This window comes from Lissotriton vulgaris, chromosome 7 (genome assembly GCF_964263255.1).
Source record: "Lissotriton vulgaris chromosome 7, aLisVul1.2, whole genome shotgun sequence".
Taxonomy (NCBI): domain Eukaryota; kingdom Metazoa; phylum Chordata; class Amphibia; order Caudata; family Salamandridae; genus Lissotriton; species Lissotriton vulgaris.
Genome location: NC_141695.1, coordinates 1,765,283,545 through 1,765,301,194, shown reverse-complemented (window position 1 = coordinate 1,765,301,194; position 17,650 = coordinate 1,765,283,545). Strand labels below are relative to the sequence as shown.

General features: G+C 43.7%; 1 protein-coding gene and 1 long non-coding RNA gene across 3 annotated transcripts in view; one reads left to right on the top strand and one right to left on the bottom strand.

Annotated features, from left to right (window-relative positions):
- LOC147706620 (uncharacterized) overlaps positions 1 to 12,020 on the top strand; it is a 189,918-nt gene extending 177,898 nt beyond the window's left edge. For both annotated transcript variants that reach the window (XM_086933114.1, XM_086933113.1), the window contains one exon: positions 11,237 to 12,020. In XM_086933114.1, the coding sequence (XP_086789240.1) occupies positions 11,237 to 11,249 (13 nt within the window). In that variant the 3' untranslated portion in view covers positions 11,250 to 12,020. The remainder of the gene's footprint in view (positions 1 to 11,236) is intronic.
- The window catches only part of LOC147706619 (uncharacterized), a 187,018-nt gene that overhangs the window by 30,387 nt on the left and 138,981 nt on the right, over positions 1 to 17,650 (bottom strand). The window lies entirely within an intron of this gene.

Sequence of the window (17,650 nt, the reverse complement as noted above, 5' to 3'; positions counted from 1 at the left end):
ACTCTATCAAGAACCTGTAGCAATGGGGTCCTTTCCGCAGTTTCCCATTAGGAGCCGAATTAGACAGGGATGTCACCTGTCCCCCCTCCTGTTTGCCTTTACTGTGGAGTCTCTGGCCAGCCTGGTCTGGAGTCATGTAGGTACAAAGGGTTTGCCAGTTACTGAGACTACCTTGGAGGAGGGAAGGCTTTTGCTTTATGCAGATGATATTCTTTTGTTCCTCACCTAGCTGGTGGAGATGATCCCAATGGGTTTCCATTGGGATAAATCAGTTTTGTGCTCTATTGGTGGGGATCTAGACTTATCCACCCTTCCAGGTTCCAATATATTGGGATATGTATCATTCCTAACCGGGAGCGGTGCCTGTATCAAAATCTGTGGAGGGGAATAGCAGAGTTTCAAGCTGATGCTGAATGCTGGAGAGCGTTAGCGTTGATACTACTGGACAGAGCTGCCATTTTGAAAATGATTACCAACAAAATTCTTATATATCTTCCAAAATACTTATCACAAGATCCCAGATGAGAATTTTGTTAGAATTGATGGAGAGGTCAGAAAATTGTTATTGAACAGTTGGCGGCACCCGAGAATAGAACTGACATCCGAGCTTACAACTGGGCAGGCTAATTGATTGGTATCAATGACTGGGATTATACGTCCCAGGATTATCCCACATATGCCTTACAGAGGACTCTTTTCCAGACAAAGTCCTATTTGCATTATCTTTATGGCGGAAAGGGTGCTGGGCGGTTACTATCGGTGACTTAGATGGTGATAGAGGTGTGGAATAGGGCCACCAGATGTATTGCATGGGCGGAGAGAGTAACCTCGGAGTGGAATCAGGGAAATTGAGGGGCTTTGGAGTTTTGGACATCATTTGGATATCTAAGATCTCCTCGAGGACGGGGCCTTTATACCCTACTGTTCTCTTCAGCAGGATTATCTACTACTAACTACCCAATATTTCAATAACCTTGATGCTTGTTGTGCAGAAGGGCTGGTGTACTCGACCTGCCTGACTACTACCCCTTGGAGGGTAGGCTACTTCTGGGGGGAACTTTGTGAAAAGACAGTTTCCTTCATATACAACATGCTTCACAATAACATGCCTGACACCCTGAAAAAGTTGAAGGAACAGTGGGAGATTAAGGTGGGATAACTTGACAAAATAGACTGGTAGGCTACCCTAATGCACCCCAGAGAGGTGGCTATTGAATCTAGATTAAGGCTTGTAGTGTAGTTCCTATATTCCCAATAGGCTCTGCGCATTGAAATAACATAAACGGCAGTTTAGACGTAGCACTGAGGTTGACTAGGTCTCTACTGAATATGTTAGACTTAATTAGGTATGCCAGTTGGCTCAGAGGTCACTAGAAACTTTCTCGAATGAACAGGGAGGAGTTAACTTCCCTGATTAGACAAGAAGGGATTAGCTTCTGACAACCGCATAAACATGACAACTTTGCACCCTCCAGAATAAGGAGTATATCTCCAGAGTCGTGTGAAAACAATAGATAGCTATTTCACTCAGTCAATCGTGCATGCTTAGTTTCACCAGAGTGCAGAGAAATAGAGAGATGGGCGTTTTCAACAAAAGGTGTTATTTATTGAGCAGTCTTCTTTCTCATGCAAGAGAAGTGAATTGCCACAATTGTAATACTTATCATGAAGTAAAGTGCGTACAGTAAAAGGAGTATTATGAAATAATACTGTAAAAGTATTGATATGGTTTCTGAGCCATATGATACTTAAAATGGATAAAATATATACAGTACATACAAAGATAAAAGTTTGACTAAACGTAGTCAACTGGTGCTTCTAAAATACGCCTACCCCAGTGTACCTAACCTAAGCCGAGTACGTGGGAAGGAGTAAGGGAGTTGCAGTTTAGGTTAAGTTAGTTTTGCCAAGAATCTGAATCAAGAATTCTCTAAGGGTCTAATCAGCTCCGTACCTTGGTTTTAGAATGAAGGAGGTCTTGTATCTCGTTCTCAGGACTCGATCTCCCAGTAACCCGCAAGGGTGACTGGAAACACTGGAGCTGGATTTTCGCGGCAGGAGAAAAGACAGCGTCTTTCTCAGTGAGTCAAATGGGAGGGACGGCTTCCTTCGGCACTCGCATCAGCTGGGCTTTGGGTAAGTAGATAGCCGCTCTGCTCCAAACCCTTGTGTGTTGCTTAAGGCAAATGCTGATATATTTATACCTGGAAGGTGCCTTGTTTGACGTAAGGTTGGACATAAGACGTCAATAAGAACTGTCACTAAGAACTGGCAGTTCTTTCAGGACTCGCAGGAGTTCTAGGACAAATCAAAACAAAAGCCAGGGGAATTCCCGGGTTGCTGGAGGTTTGGTTTGTTTAAAGAACTCGTTGTACTTTCTAGGCGTCTAAGGAAGTAGCCTTGCCGTATTTGTACTGCATTGGCTATGACTAAATATGGATATGATTCTTATGCCTTTATAAGGATATGATTTGTTATAACCACATAAGAGCATACATCGGGAATATTTAATTAAGGTCCTAGATACGTTCACAACAGGCTTAGACAACTTTAGTTTCTCCACCAGATTTACTACGACCACCTATGTAAAATGGAGAGACCGGAGTCCCTAGCCTGTCTGCGGTGTAGGGGGGTTGGGGGACCTTTCTCCACACACTTTGGGGCTGCCTTACCATACAACCCTATTGGCATGCAATACTGAGTGAGATAGGCAGTGCCTTGAGGGTAAATTTCCCATTTGAGCACATGTACGCTCACCTTGGCATAACGCAGTACAAAAGGGGGTGGTGATGGATGGAGCATCTGAACCAATCAAACACTCACACCCAGTCAACAGATCTGCGTTTAATCCATCACCGTTCTTTAGCCCACTCTGTCACCCCAGTTCAGACATGGCCATATGCAAAGCAGTCTGACCCTGTGCCTCATGGGAACAGTCCAGCCCAAACTGCCAAGCCATGCCTTTCCTGGACGGGATTCAAGCTTCCTAGGACCAGTTTCTCACATTACAGCCGTCTTCAGCCAGGCTTGCTTGAATCCACTGGCAAAGTGAGCAAGCGACTCACGTCTGAGCATACCCTGCCAACTTATGGCGAACAAAGCGGTATACAAGCGGGTGGTGATGTACGGAGCATCTGAACCAATCAAACACTCACACCCAGTCAACAGATCTGGGTTTAATCCATCACCGTTCTTTAGCCCACTCTGACACCCCAGTTCAGACATGGCCATATGCAAATCAGGCTGACCCTGTGCCTCATGGGAACAGTCCAGCCCGAACTGCCAAGCCATGCCTTCCCTGGACCGGATTCAAGCTTCCTAGGAAGTGTTTCTGGCATTACAGCCATCTTCAGCCAGGCTTGCTTGAATCCAGTGGCAAAGTGAGCAAGGGACTCACGTCTGAGCATACCCTGCCAACTTATGACAAACAAAGCAGTACAAAAGGGGGTGGTGATGGACGGAGCATCTGAACCAATCAAACACTCACACCCAGTCAACAGATCTGGGTTTAATCCATCACCGTTCTTTAGCCCACTCTGCCACCCCAGTTCAGACATGGCCATATGCAAATCAGTCTGACCCTGTGCCTCATGGGAACAGTCCAGCCCAAACTGCCAAACCATGCCTTCCCTGGACCGGATTCAAGCGTCCTAGGACCGGTTTCTGGCATTACAGCCGTCTTCAGCCAGGCTTGCTCGAATCCAGTGGCAAAGTGAGCAAGGGACTCACGTCTGAGCATACCCTGCCAACTTATGGCAAACAAAGCGGTACAAAAGGAGGTGGTGATGGACGGAGCATCTGAACCAATCAAACACTCACACCCAGTCAACAGATCTGGGTTTAATCCATCACCGTTCTTTAGCCCACTCTGCCACCCCAGTTCAGACATGGCCATATCCAAATCAGTCTGACCCTGTGCCTCATGGGAACAGTCCAGCCCGAACTGCCAAGCCATACCTTCCCTGGACCAGATTCAAGCTTCCTAGGACCGGTTTCTGGCATTACAGCCGTCTTCAGCCAAGCTTGCTTGAATACAGTGGAAAAGTGAGCAAGGGACTCACGTCTGAGCATACTCTGCCAACTTATGGCGAACAAAGCGGTACAAAAGGGGGTGGTGATGGACGGAGCATCTGAACCAATCAAACACTCGTACCCAGTCCAGAGATCTGGGTTTAATCCATCACCGTTCTTTAGCCCACTCTGCCATCCCAGTTCAGACATGGCCATATGCAAATCAGTCTGCCCCTGTGCCTCATGGGAACAGTCTAGCCCGAACTGCCAAGACATGCCTTCCCTGGACCGGATTCAAGCTTCCCAGGACCGGTTTCTGGCATTACAGCCGTCTACAGCCAGGCTTGCTTGAATCCAGTGGCAAAGTGAGCAAGGGACTCATGTCTGAGCATACCCTGCCAACTTATGGCGAACAAAGCAGTACAAAAGGGTCTGGTGATGAACGGAGCATCTGAACCAATCAAACACTCACAACCAGTTAACAGATCTGGGTTTAATCCATCACCGTTCTTTAGCCCACTCTGCCACCGAAAACAGCTTTGTGAGAAGGAGCTACAGCCCATTCAAGGGCAAGTGTCAACTCCTCCCACAACTCTACATGCAGCCAGGTCTATTTAGCCTGGCTATGAGTCACACCTCAACCTCGCCCTTGTGTCTGTCTACTCTGAATGCACATCCCCGGCTCCTGTCACTCTCAACCCAGACAGTGAATACACAAACAGGCAGAGGCACACAGGATGGTTAAGTAAGAAAATGCTCACTTTCTAAAACTGGCATTTTCAAACTCACAATGTCAAAATCATCTTTACTGAAGATGTACTTTTAGATTCTGAGTTCACACAGCCTAAAATCCATTTCTCTATCTTGTCCCAATGGAAAATTATGCTTGTGATCATTCACAAAACAGCTCCTATGTTAACCTATGAGACAGATAGCCTAGCGATTCCTGAGGCGGAAAGCCGGAAATCATTTTTGAAAACACTTTAATCTTCTTTTATGCACAGTGATTTAAACTTTGCTACCACGATCTTGGTGATGTATTTGGCATAACTACGGACACCCACTCACCGCTCTCAGACGATTAGGTGCTGACTGGTGGAGGGAGTCGGCAATTGCGAATGCCGCCATCTTGGGGGTGAATTCAGCTTGCTGACTAGTTGTCTCTGCCTCATAAACATAAATGACCACCTTGGCACATACGAGCAGTGGACGCGTGCTGCGGGCGGGTCACTGGTGCGCCAAAGGCAAGCCTGTCTGCGCCCGTCCGCGCCTGACCGAGTCCAGAGGCAGGAAACGCTGCCCAAACTATGAACACTCTGAGGATCATGGACCGCTTGAGGTATTCTGCCAAGACCTTGTGTGATATTAGAACCAGAAGCCTAATTAACCTTTTACCACACACATGTTGCTCAACTAAATTCCCTATAGGCGCGGTAGCATGTAGATCCTGCCCTTCCAAAGGAATTTGGATACTATTAGTCCTCACGACCCACAAATCATACCAGACTATGACTCCATCAGTACTAAGTAGATCTTATGCAATGTGCGGTCTCTAGCCAAACATTCCATTGAAATATGGGATATGATTTCTTCCCACTCCCCGAAGATCTTTTTGTTTTACAAAAACATGGCTCACGCAACTAATCATCCGTATATTAATATGGCAATCCCGGTAGCATATAAATTCATCCATCTAGATAGAATAGGAAAGACCGGAGGTGGCATTGCTATAGCCTTCAAGGATCATTTGAAGGTGCAATGGATTCCCACCTTGGGTAACGACAGACTGGAATTGGGTATCATCAAAATCACTATATCCCCTATGGATAGCTGGACTGGAGCATTAATATATCGACCTCCAGGTCCGAGAGCCAATCTTTCCACCTCTCTTATTGATCAAATTGCCATGCAAGTTCTCATCTCCAACAAATTCATTCTGCTGGGAGATTTTAATTTCCATGGTGAAGATCTTGCCAATCCAGAAGTAAGCAAGATCGTTACCAGTCTTAGTTTATTCGGTCTTTCTCAAAGGGTGCAGGGTCCCACTCATCGGGCGGGCCACGCGCTTGATCTAATTTTCACTAATATGGATCACCTCAGCGTCTGCCCCCCATGCCCACTAACTTGGGCTGACCACTTCATGGTCATGTTCACTTACCAACCCCAAGTCACCCAGTTTTTCATTCAAAATAGGGAACGGAAGCAAAGGTATTTCATAGATCCTGGAATAAACTAACCCTGGAATCTTTTAATGAAGCTTCCATCCTCGTTCACAGGAGGGTGGATCGGACGATCTTGATGTATTAATAATACTCAAAGGCCCTCGATCTCACAATTCCCCAAAGCTTACATAGTGCGTCCCAGCCACATCACTCCACGAATAAAAAATCAAAAAATCAAAATGTAAGACCCTGTAGATATGCTGGAGATGTAGCAAGGATCCATTGGAGCGACAAACCTATAAAAGATTCTTGGCGGGCTACCATAAGAGTATCAAAGTGGCCAGATGTACTTATATCAGGGGCCAAATTGACCAGGCTAGTAACTCCGCCAAAGCCGTTTTTAACATAGTTAAAGACTTTGTATCATGCCAAGCATGCAGGCCAATTCCGGAGGAATCACAAGAACTTTGCGATACTTTAGTGACCTATTTCCATGAAAGAATTATGTCAATCTATGCAAAACTTCCCAACTGGAGAATCCCAGAAACCGACCCCTCCAATTGGACAAGATGAACCTGAAATTCCATTAGTTAACATCTTGGATCAGTTCAAAGTAACCACTCTGGAAGAAGTCTCTAACCTACTATTGTCATCAAAATCCGGTTCGCCGGGCGATCTATGTCCCCCAAAAATTATGGCCCTTCTATCACCCAGTTGCGCCCCGGAAATCCTCAAAATCTTTAACAGTTCGATTCAATCAGGCATTATTCCCACTGCCTGGAAAGAGGCATATGTTAGGGCGATATTGAAGAAATCGATAGCTGATCCTCGGACGCTTAGCAATTATCGACCTTTATCTCTTTTACCTTTGTTGACCAAACAACTAGAAACCATCATAAACAGGCAGCTGAGCGCATTTCTTGAAACCAATAAAATCCTAGATCCTTCTCAGTTGGGATTTCGGCCATGCTTCAGCACTGAGACTGCCATTCTCGCAGTAACTGACTCGTCGAGGCAGGTGATAGATGCTGGGGGATCCACTGTTTTGATTTTGTTAGATCTCTTCGCAGCATTTGATACCATCTCTCATTCTATGCTTGCGGAGAGACTATGGGCCCGATTCACAGAACTAACTTAAGACAAAATCCTAAACTTACTACCATTTTGGTATTGACAGAAGGCACTTGCTAATTTTGGTATTCACAGAAGGCACTTACTCCTTTCGGTATTCACAGAAGTTAGGAGTCCTAAAGTAAGGCATTATGTACAAAAGCAACTAATGGAAAAATATGATTGCAGGAGGATGGAACTTGACTCTACTAAATCCTCGGTAGTAGCCCACTCGCTTGTATCTAATGAAATGGGCATGGAACCGTATCTCTTTTTAATGTACAGTCAACATGACTTGTTTAAGGCTCAATTTGTTGCATAATATTTTAGCTTACCCGTCTGGTTTTACTCTAACAATTGAGCAGAAGGGTGCCTGCGGCTGCGACAATAGGTCTCCGCAGGACACCCTTCATTTTGTATTATTTTGTTCTTTTTATAAAATTCCGCGTCGGAGATTTCTGGTGGACATCTTAAAGGAATCAAAAATTAACCATGCCAAATCTGCTTTACTATTTCTGCAAAGAGCAACTGAGGTGCGTACCTTGTGTGCTATTATGAGTTTTCTAAAAATTGTGATCAAATTAAGAAATACAAGGGGTTGTTGGTGGATGAATTGAGATGAAATGAAATTTGCTGCTCCCTTTTATGCCTAAAGTCTGTATATATTAACAACAAAATTCTTTTTAAACTCGTTTTTAATTCTGATGTTCAGTATGTTTTTATGTGGTTATGTAATAATGCATTTTTATGATGGTTTTTAACCATCGAAATAAATAAAGAACTGAACTGAACTGAACTGAGTAAGTGCCTTCTGTGAATACCAAAATGAGAAAGTGCCTTCTGTGAATACCAAAATGGTAGTAAGTTTAGGATTTTTTCTTAAGTTAGTTCTGTGAATCGGGCCCTTAATTCATATGGTATCTGAGGCTCAGCCTTGAAATGGCTCAGAAACTTTTTGTCTGATAGATTGCAAAGGATTATGCTAGGACCGTATCTCTCACAGAAATCTTGCTTGGCTAAGGGCGTCCCTCAGGGATCTTGCCTAAGTCCGACATTGATCAATATATATATTTATATATTGCTCCCCTAGCAAAAATTATCTGGATCTCATACGCTGATGATACTCAGCTGATGTTTCCAATCGGTATCGACTTGGAGGATGAGAAAACTCGAGTTGCAGCAGGTATGCTTGCAGTGTCAAACTGGATGACAGAGAACTACCTCCAATTGAATCCTAGCAAGACCAAGATTATGCTTATGGGTAAAGTGTCTACGATTTGGATTCACGAGTGGTGGCCGGGCCAGTTGGGAACAGCTCCCATTCCGACCCAAGCTGTAAAAATATCTTGGATTAAAACTGGATCCAACTCTATCTATGAAGAATAACGTGGCAGCCATTACTAGCTCCTGCTATTATAGACTATGCCTCCTACGCAGGATACTCCCCTACTTGTCAATCGATTATCGGAGAACCTTGGTTCAAGCCATGGTGATGAGTCGCCTAGACTTTGGGAATGCACTGTTGGCGGGAGTGGGAGAGTCACTACATGCTAAACTGCAGGTAATCCAAAACACCGCGGCTAGGATGATTTTAAATCATCCCTCTGGCTCATCCTCAGCCCCTCTGTTTAAACAGCTGCACTGGCTACCAATTAAGAAGCGATCTTTCTTTAAGATCTGCTGTCTTACTTTTAATGCTGTGAATGGCAAAGGTCCTCTTTACCTTCAGAAGAGATGTATCAAGTGGGCTTCGGGTTGCAACCTAAGGTCCAATTCCTTGGCTCTGTTAAAAGTTCTCCAAATCCGCCTTAGCTGCACCGGTGGGGGAGCTTTTTCGTACCTCTCCCCATGGTACTGGAATCAGCTTCCCGTTGCTCTACGAAAATGTTCCTCTTATGTCGTTTTTAGGAAACAATTGAAAACCTTTCTGTTTTAACATATTCATCTAATGTGACCGCCTACTATCCTCATTTCGCTAGGGAAGCGCTGAGATGCCTCCTGGTGTCTTTCCCTTCAGACTAGTATCTAAAACCTATGCCTTACTAGCCAATTTTATTGAAAAACTATGTTGTAAAATTCATGATCTGGTCCCATTTTCTCCAAATATTTTTAAAGGAAGACCCACCTCTACCCTACCCCTGAAAAGAGTCTTGCTCATCTACCCATAGCAAGATATGACTAGTATTTATGCCCTCAGTGCCTCAACCTGAATCACCTTTAACATTCCTAGTTTTCACAGACAACAAAACAATGTACAATGAGGTCCATTAACTTTCCCAGGATCACAGAAATTGGTGAACTGGTAGCTGGGATTTGTACTCGGGCCACGTATATCTTAGGTCTTGCCATCAAACTGTTTTTCTGCACCAGTTACAAGAGGGCAGCATCACGCCAAGTATATAGCGGCAAGAAGACGATTGTCCTGTAAAAATTTAAAACAAGAAGGAATGAAGCCCATTTTTAATTCAGTGTTGAAGGCAGTGAAGTTGACACCACCAAGAGACCCCTCAAGTTGTCGGATGCAGTATAACAATAGCCAGGCATTTAGTTTGCTCTTCATGTCTTGCTGAATGGGTTGCATGTGCAGCTGGACATTCCTTGCAACCCCCTAAAGACTCTTTTCTTAAGGGCTCCATTGATTTAAGTTATATGATGCCAGGGACACCCACAGTGACCCCCACAACTCTCATTCTGTATATTAAGAACACAATAAACTGTTTCTAGTACACCCTGCGGCCACTGTGGATGTTGGTTCTTTTGAAGATGGCCGTGTCTCAGAAATGACTATTGACTCCGCCGGCTTTGGCTGCAGTGGTTAGAAACTTAAACATGGTGAGGTGGGGGCTGGGCCAGGGGCACTCTCAGGGTGCCTTGCGGGGTCACCTCCCCCCTTTGGTACACGACTGACTACAATGAGGAAAATATGATTGAATCGACATTTAGGATAAGATCCTATGCATGTGTAGAGTATATATACTATAGAGCATATGCAGATTCCCTACCACACCCCACTCCACAGACTTAAGAAAAAGTCCTAATTGTTTGAAAACATTAAAGAAAACCTCAGTTGGACATTAGCGCGCAGCTGTAGCGTTTTTCTGTCCACTCAAGTCTAATAGCGAGGGCTGAAAAGGATCTGCCCCTAGTATCAGTACCAAGAATGTGAACTTTGAGGATATAAGTTACATTTGCATAGGGTGGTTTTAATAAACATATAACTTCTAGAAAGTCAGTACTACTGGGGGACCAGCAGTGTGTTCTTCCTAAACAAGACCAGAATAACTGTATGCAAAATCAGGAGCTGCTGCAAGCAGGAAAATGCAACAGCTACTGGCAGCCATGAGGAAAATGGAGAACTCAGTTTTACCTCCCACCGTCTGATTCAGGAAATTGTAGTGGAGAAGCACTTGAAGCCATCACCTGGTGAGGGTCCTTGTGGACACAGGTTTGTTCTATTATTAAACCCTTCTAGGGAGTTTTACTTAAATTGGAGGGAAATATAGACACCTTCAGGAGTTTTATTGAGCATGAGATCCCAATAAAATCAGACAAAATAAAATTGCTCACATAGCAGATGCAGGGCATAATCAGGTAAAATATGTGAGAACATCCAGGTTACAGAGTCCTCTAAAATTCTAGGGAGGAAGGAATTTCACCTGGAGAATAAGCAGTCCAATTACACAAATACTCAAAGCCACACTTTCTGAAAGTAGAGTTTGAAGACATGGATCGGTGTCTTCAATGTCTGCACTCTTCCTCGCTTCCACACAGCGTACAAGAATTTAACAAACTGCATTCCATACCGGCAGGCAGATGGTGTTTAAAGGGTAGCTGGGCCTTCCTATCGCAATATGGATTATTAATTGCTAAAGAACATATGTACTAAGCTCCTGAGAAACCCAACACTGAGGCTGAGAAGTGTCTTCATGCTCTCTTTTGTTTCTTCCTCACAGGCCCCAGAACTGACCGCAACGTGGGCACCCGATCCTCTCTGATGAAGAGAGTTCCTCCTACGGCTGATACTATGTGTGACCCTCTCTGATACATTGAATAGATCCTACAGTTGATACTATATATCACCCTCTGATACATTGAATTCCTCCTACTTATGATACTATGCACCACCCTCTCTGATACGTTGAATAGATTCTACAGCTGATACCATGTCTGACCCTCTCTGATACACTGAATACCCCTGCTGTGTATTTCTTAAAGGTACTGTGCTGCCTTTGCTTGAACAGGCTTGTTTTTGTGCTATAGATTTATTTTAGAAATAGTCTAGAAATAGTCTGTAAATGTTTTAATATTCAGTTCTTCTGTTAGGAATTAGACAGAACATTTCCTACAAGGTTTCAATAAATGGTGCTGTATTTGCTCTGTGGTCGGATAAATCGTATCATAAAAAACTAAATGTGTTGTTTTGAAAACAGAGAGGACACAGTCACAAAAAGCAAAGGTCCTGAGGCGAGAAAGAGCTCTGCTGTCTATGATGTAAAACAAATACTTACATATGCCAGGGATGGGGTCCCCACAATTCCCAGCGATCTCTTATATATCACTGTGCTTCTGTAGTGAGGGTAGGTTTAGGCACCACTGTCTTCTAATAGTACAGGCCTTTTCATTGTGTACAGTTTGCTAATTATGCTAGTGACATTGTTGACTTGTATATGTATTTTAATTGCAGAGCAGCTATCGCAAAAAAAAGCACAATAGTTTCAATAAATATTACAAGATTTCCTCTTGCCTCTATTCTGTTAATTTTCGGTATGTATGAGTGAGCTAACAGAAGGAGATTGCCTGCTCCCGGGATGCCTGGAAGGGTCTAGGGTGTGTGTTCTGGGGCGCCAAACTACCAGTTACCTGTAAAGGTTGGAGGGGCAGGTGCGGCACTATGAGCTAGTCTTGAATTGGGCTCTGAGGTACTGATGTGGTATAGTGATTCACTTCCGACATACTGATGTTCTGTGGCCCCAGGCCTAGTTCTGTTTCTAAGCGGAATCCCTGCAACAACCCTGTCTGATACATTGAACAGATTCCACTTGTAATATACCTGTTTTATCTCAACACGACTACTAGTTTGAAGCTTTTTTTTCGTATCACATTGGATCTTCAATAATGAACTTGTTTCACAGACAGTCAAATCTCTCCCTACTTCTGCCAATCCTACCTACTGGTAAAGTTCCAATCTTATGCTAATTCTGAGCTGGTAACTAATCACAATTCTCACCTAAGTAACCAGAACCCTATCAAGAATGACTGACGCTTATGTAAGTTTCAGAGCTGCAAGAGTCATAGCAGAATGATGAGTCATTCAAGCTCGGTCCATGGCCAGTGCTGACCCTGAGTGACAGATTGAAAGAGAAGGTCCACCATGTCCGGTTCTCTTTGCCGTGTGGAGAGAGTAAGAGTCTCAGGACAGCAATACAGTGGTATGGTCAACAACTTCTTTCCTTCTTTCCTGCAGCTCAAAGCTTAGGTGTGAGGAGCATGCCTTGACTTGATCCATATCCTTGTCTTCAGAAGTTCTAAACTGGACCTGCGGCTGAAGAAAGGCTTTGCTTTTCAATCGCACATGTGTGCTTTGCTATTCAAAAACACACATGTATGTGATTCTGCTGAGATGTTCTGCTAGTGGCCCTGGCTGTTAGTTCCATGTTCTACAACGCCCTGCTGAGACTGAAGGCAGGCTTTCCTGAACCACAGTATCTGACACTGCTGCTGTCAGCAAAGTTATATCCTAGAAGAAGGGGAAATGGGAGAGGGAGAAGTGAAACGCAGCTAACTTCTCTATGAGACTTTTCTCAAAGTACAGAATGTAGACAGGGGGAGTTGTCTGATAGAATATTGAAGCTCAGTAATATCCTGAAAGAATGGAGAATTACATTCATATCCTCTAGTGTTGTTTATTGTGCTATTATTTATTATGTTATCTGTTTCCTACCTGGCCCATTGTCGTTTTCCCCATGTTAGCTTAGTTGTCCACTTAGTAGGCCACATTTCCCTTGTTCACATTCCTACATACCACGCTTGCTTTTGTGCCACATTGAATTTTCACACAGAATCTGCACATATTTTTGTGTTCTGTTCTGTTCCTCGGATTAAGTCAGAACATATAAGACAAGGTCAAACAGCAATGCCTCTTGTTATTCACTCTGGTCCGACCTTCGCACTTAGACATAACAAGAGCTTTCGCAGCTGCTGTTGGTGAGCACACATGTCTTGTCCGATAACTGAGGACTTGGGTTCTGAAAAACACACACTGATGAAGATCCCGAAGCAAGAGTGCTGCGTCAGCTGAGATGTAGAACATCCACCTTTGAATGCCATGGTACAGGGTCTGCCGCTAATCCCAGAGATCTATAATATATAATCATTTAGCTTCAATAGAAAGGGGGTGGGTTAGGCTAATCTGTAGTATAACATGACAAAGCTTTTTATGATATATGGTTTGTTAACCATGCTAAAGATAATTAAGGTGTGTGTTTATTGTCAAATTGTGGCACAAATACTGCATCTTAGAGCACGATAGTTGAAATAAATTTTAAAAACTACCTTTGTGCCTCTTGTTTATCCTATTGTGGACAAGTACAAGTGAGAGAGTGAAACGTGTGTCCTGTTACTGCAATCCCTTAGAGGGTCGTGAGTGTTGCATTCTGTGGTGTCAACACACTTGTTTCTCTGGGAAGGTTAGGAGAGCACGTGAGGCACTATAGCTATTCGGACTCTGGTTCATAAATACTGCTGTGGTATGGTGCCTCAGTCCCTACCAGATGATGTTCTGTGGTCCCAAGAATATCTGTGTTCCTGAGCAGAACCCTGCAATAAGAGAGAAAAGAAACACGCCTAACTTCTCTAGGAGACTTTTCTCAAAGTACAGAAATTAGACAGAGGAGGATGTCTGATAGAATATCGAAGCTAGAAATATTGTGTGAACACGACATCATGTCAGAAATTTCGAGGCCCAAAAGATCAGATTTATTAGAGTATTCTCTCCATACACAAGAAATCACACTAAGGGCCTGAGTCTCAAAAGTAACTTGCACTTTTGTTTACAATATTTTACTATCCACAAAGGTTTCTAACGAGTCGTATCTTTACATGTGTGGAGTCTCCCAATTTAAATTGTAAAATAACTTTGTGAATTGCAAACAACCTTAACTTTAACCAAACTTACACAAAAGTGCAAGTTTTCTTTTATGAATCAAGCCCTAATTATGTAAAAATGCTTGATTTAAAATGAATGCCTAATCTAGAGTAGACTATATGTGATGATAGTTCCATTACAAGTAACATAATGGTTGTAAAAGCTGAACAAGCTTATTGAAAATATTTTTAATATTTCAAATGGCAATTATTAAATAAAAAAAAAGAAAATGATGTAAGGCACCTACGAGGAAACCCCTCCCTTGCTAGCCCTGAATAAATCCATCTTTGTGCCAAAGTGGCACATATGAGTTTGGTTGATGTCCTCAGCAGGCATACCTTGGCTGGATAGTAAGGTTGTTTCCAAGATGCTGCTGTGATGAGAAAAGGTTCCAGTTTGCTGCTATTAAGGTTTTCCAAGCTGAGAAGGCACAGATAAGACCTGGCTCTGGGAGCCCTCCACTGTGACTCGCTCCCCCACCATGCACAGTTTTGTTATCAATAATTTCACAGCAAATGTTGTAGTGATATTATCAATGATGTCATGCAAGATGTCATGAGTGATGTAATATGTGGTGTAACCAGCAGTGCATGGCAAGGGCCCGAGATATAGTTATGTTAGTGCATGAGTTATAGTTACTTGAGATACCTATAGCTGGTGAATTTAATTGGTTTTGTACATTTACAATGGCATATTTTAACTGACATGTTCACCTAACTATAACAACACTTTAACCTTTGTTTTTTCAGTGAATTTCTAGTGGGTTTTTTTTGGGCATAAAGTAATTTTTCATTACCATACATAAAGCCAACCCCTTGCATTACATGGCCAAAGACCTGAAGCCAAGCCCTGCATCCAACACCTTGCGAGTAGCCAACCCCCTTGGAGTACTGGGTTTTTATGGACCCGGTGGTGCCAGGGAGAACACCTGAAAACTCCGAGTTCTACCTGTCTCGGACCACAGAAACACCGAGTCTTCTAGGTGAAGTCAAAGATAGTATTTATTGGCTGCAACCAGTAACAGGTATCCTAGAAGTACATCGGCATGTATGTTCTCAGGAGACTGCTCAAACTTACAAAGCCAGCCTTCATCTTTTATACAAAATAATCAGCTTCGGGCATAAATTCCTTATTTTACAGTTAGACCATACACATATTTCTACTACAAAGGAAAAGCAGAGTCATGATGACAAGCACATATTTGGTTCGTCCAACCCATAATTGATTACCCGGCAAGACCCAGTATTTCAATAAAATCGGGCACCTCCTCATCGTAAAGCAAGTCATAAACCAACAGAAAGGGACAGGTGTATGTGAGATTAGGCATGGTTTGTGTGCGATGAAAAGGTTTATGATGTTGTGCCTTGATACTGATCTCGCTCGGCCACTAGGAAAGGACCTGGCTGAACAGGTTTGGCTGTGGGCAGTGGAGTTAGCTTGCCCAGCTCATGGCGGAGTCAGCGAAGGTGTACGTTTCCTTCGGACTCGCCTTGGCTTTAGTCATTGCCTTATGTAAGGGCAATCACAAATTGGATGCCGTTCACAAAATGGAACCCAAGGGTTCGTGACGTAAATGCCGATTTCAGGGTGATCCGAATACTCGATCGTGACAAGAATGCACATGTATACCGCATTCGCCATTTGCGGTTCGCTGATACCAAAATCGTCATGAATCGACGATGTTTGTGACACGGGTCCAGAATGTTCAGTACCACAGACCCTCCTTTTGCCCTTACATAGGCAAAACAACCGATACTCATGCTAATCTGAGTCTAGGTCGATGTTCACGAAGTCATTGAGATGCTGCTGCAGCATCATCCTATTACTTAGCTCATTTCTTGATACATGCTTCCTTACACATGATGTAGCGCAGAGGCCACACATTGCAGGAGCGCACTGTATACATAGGCAGAGCAGGAAAAGAATGGCTAAGGCCATCCCAATGACTATCAGGAGTTTCCATCCCCAGGCCGATATCAGTTCCCAGAACCACCCCATCAGTGACCAGTCTCCTTTGTCCACATGAATTGATTCAGAGATTTTATGCAGTTTGGAGATGGCCTGGTATACTGTCGGGCGTTTTCTGGGATGAAAATGCAGCAACTTGACTGGATCACTTTACATACCCCACCTCGGTCTGCAAGTATGACGTCTAATGCGACCCTGTTCTGAAGGGTCATAAGGCGGTCTGACTGGAGCTCCGCAGTCAAGTTACTAAGGGCACCGGTGGTTTCAATTATGGTAGGTTCGACTACCCTTGTCAATTGGCGGATGTTCCTGCTGTTCACCATAGGCCCCCAAAATGGCAGAAAACCCTTCACGAAGTCACCAAACTCCTGACTCGTAGTGTCGTCTTTACTCACGACAGCTCTAACTGTCCTTGTCCTATGGTAATCTGCCGCGGCCGTATAGGTGGGAGGCAACAGGAATGAAATGAAACATGTGCCCGAGAAGTCAGGGGGCAACCATCGTATATGCTCTATCGTGGCAAATGAAGTACATACCCTTAGTTGCTAGGAACGGGGGAGAGGTCTGGGACGAAAAGGCATAAGTTTCAGTACAGACACTCTTCCCTAATTGAGCTCCTGGGTTTTTGCCATTTCCTTGCAAACATAGGTGACCCTGATGGGGTACAGTCCAGATCGGGGAGGATTTCTTTGCTAGCATACTTTCACTCAAGGCAACGTCATGCCCCGTTGTGTTCCATCTACTGTAAGCCTTCAACTCATCTCTCGGAATCGTTCTGTACGTGTCGATTTCTCTGCTCATGTTTGTGATTCCCACCACTAATGCTTTGTTGCTTATGTTACTTCTCGTGGATCGTGGGGGATATGGTTCGATGGCAAACAGGAACATCGTTTGAAATGCCCATAAGGAACCATAGTAGCTAAACGGTAAGACAAAATATGGGATACCTTTATCTATTGTGTGTGGCATAAGTCCACACACCCAACAATTAGTCGTGTTCATTACTAACTGGTGTTGGTGCAAAAGCTGAACGAATGAATTATTTACAATCTCCAGCCTTCTGGCAGACTCGTGTTCAGGCAGAGGGTGAAAAGAATGTGGGGAAACAAGAGGAGGAGGTGTTGGTTGCGTAGTGGTTGCAAATGACACTCGAAAAGTGAATAAAGCATAGCCTATTAAAAACATCATTATACTCAATAACATAAAAATGCATGTTATCATAAATCGTGTTCTTGCCATCACTGTACACATTCTG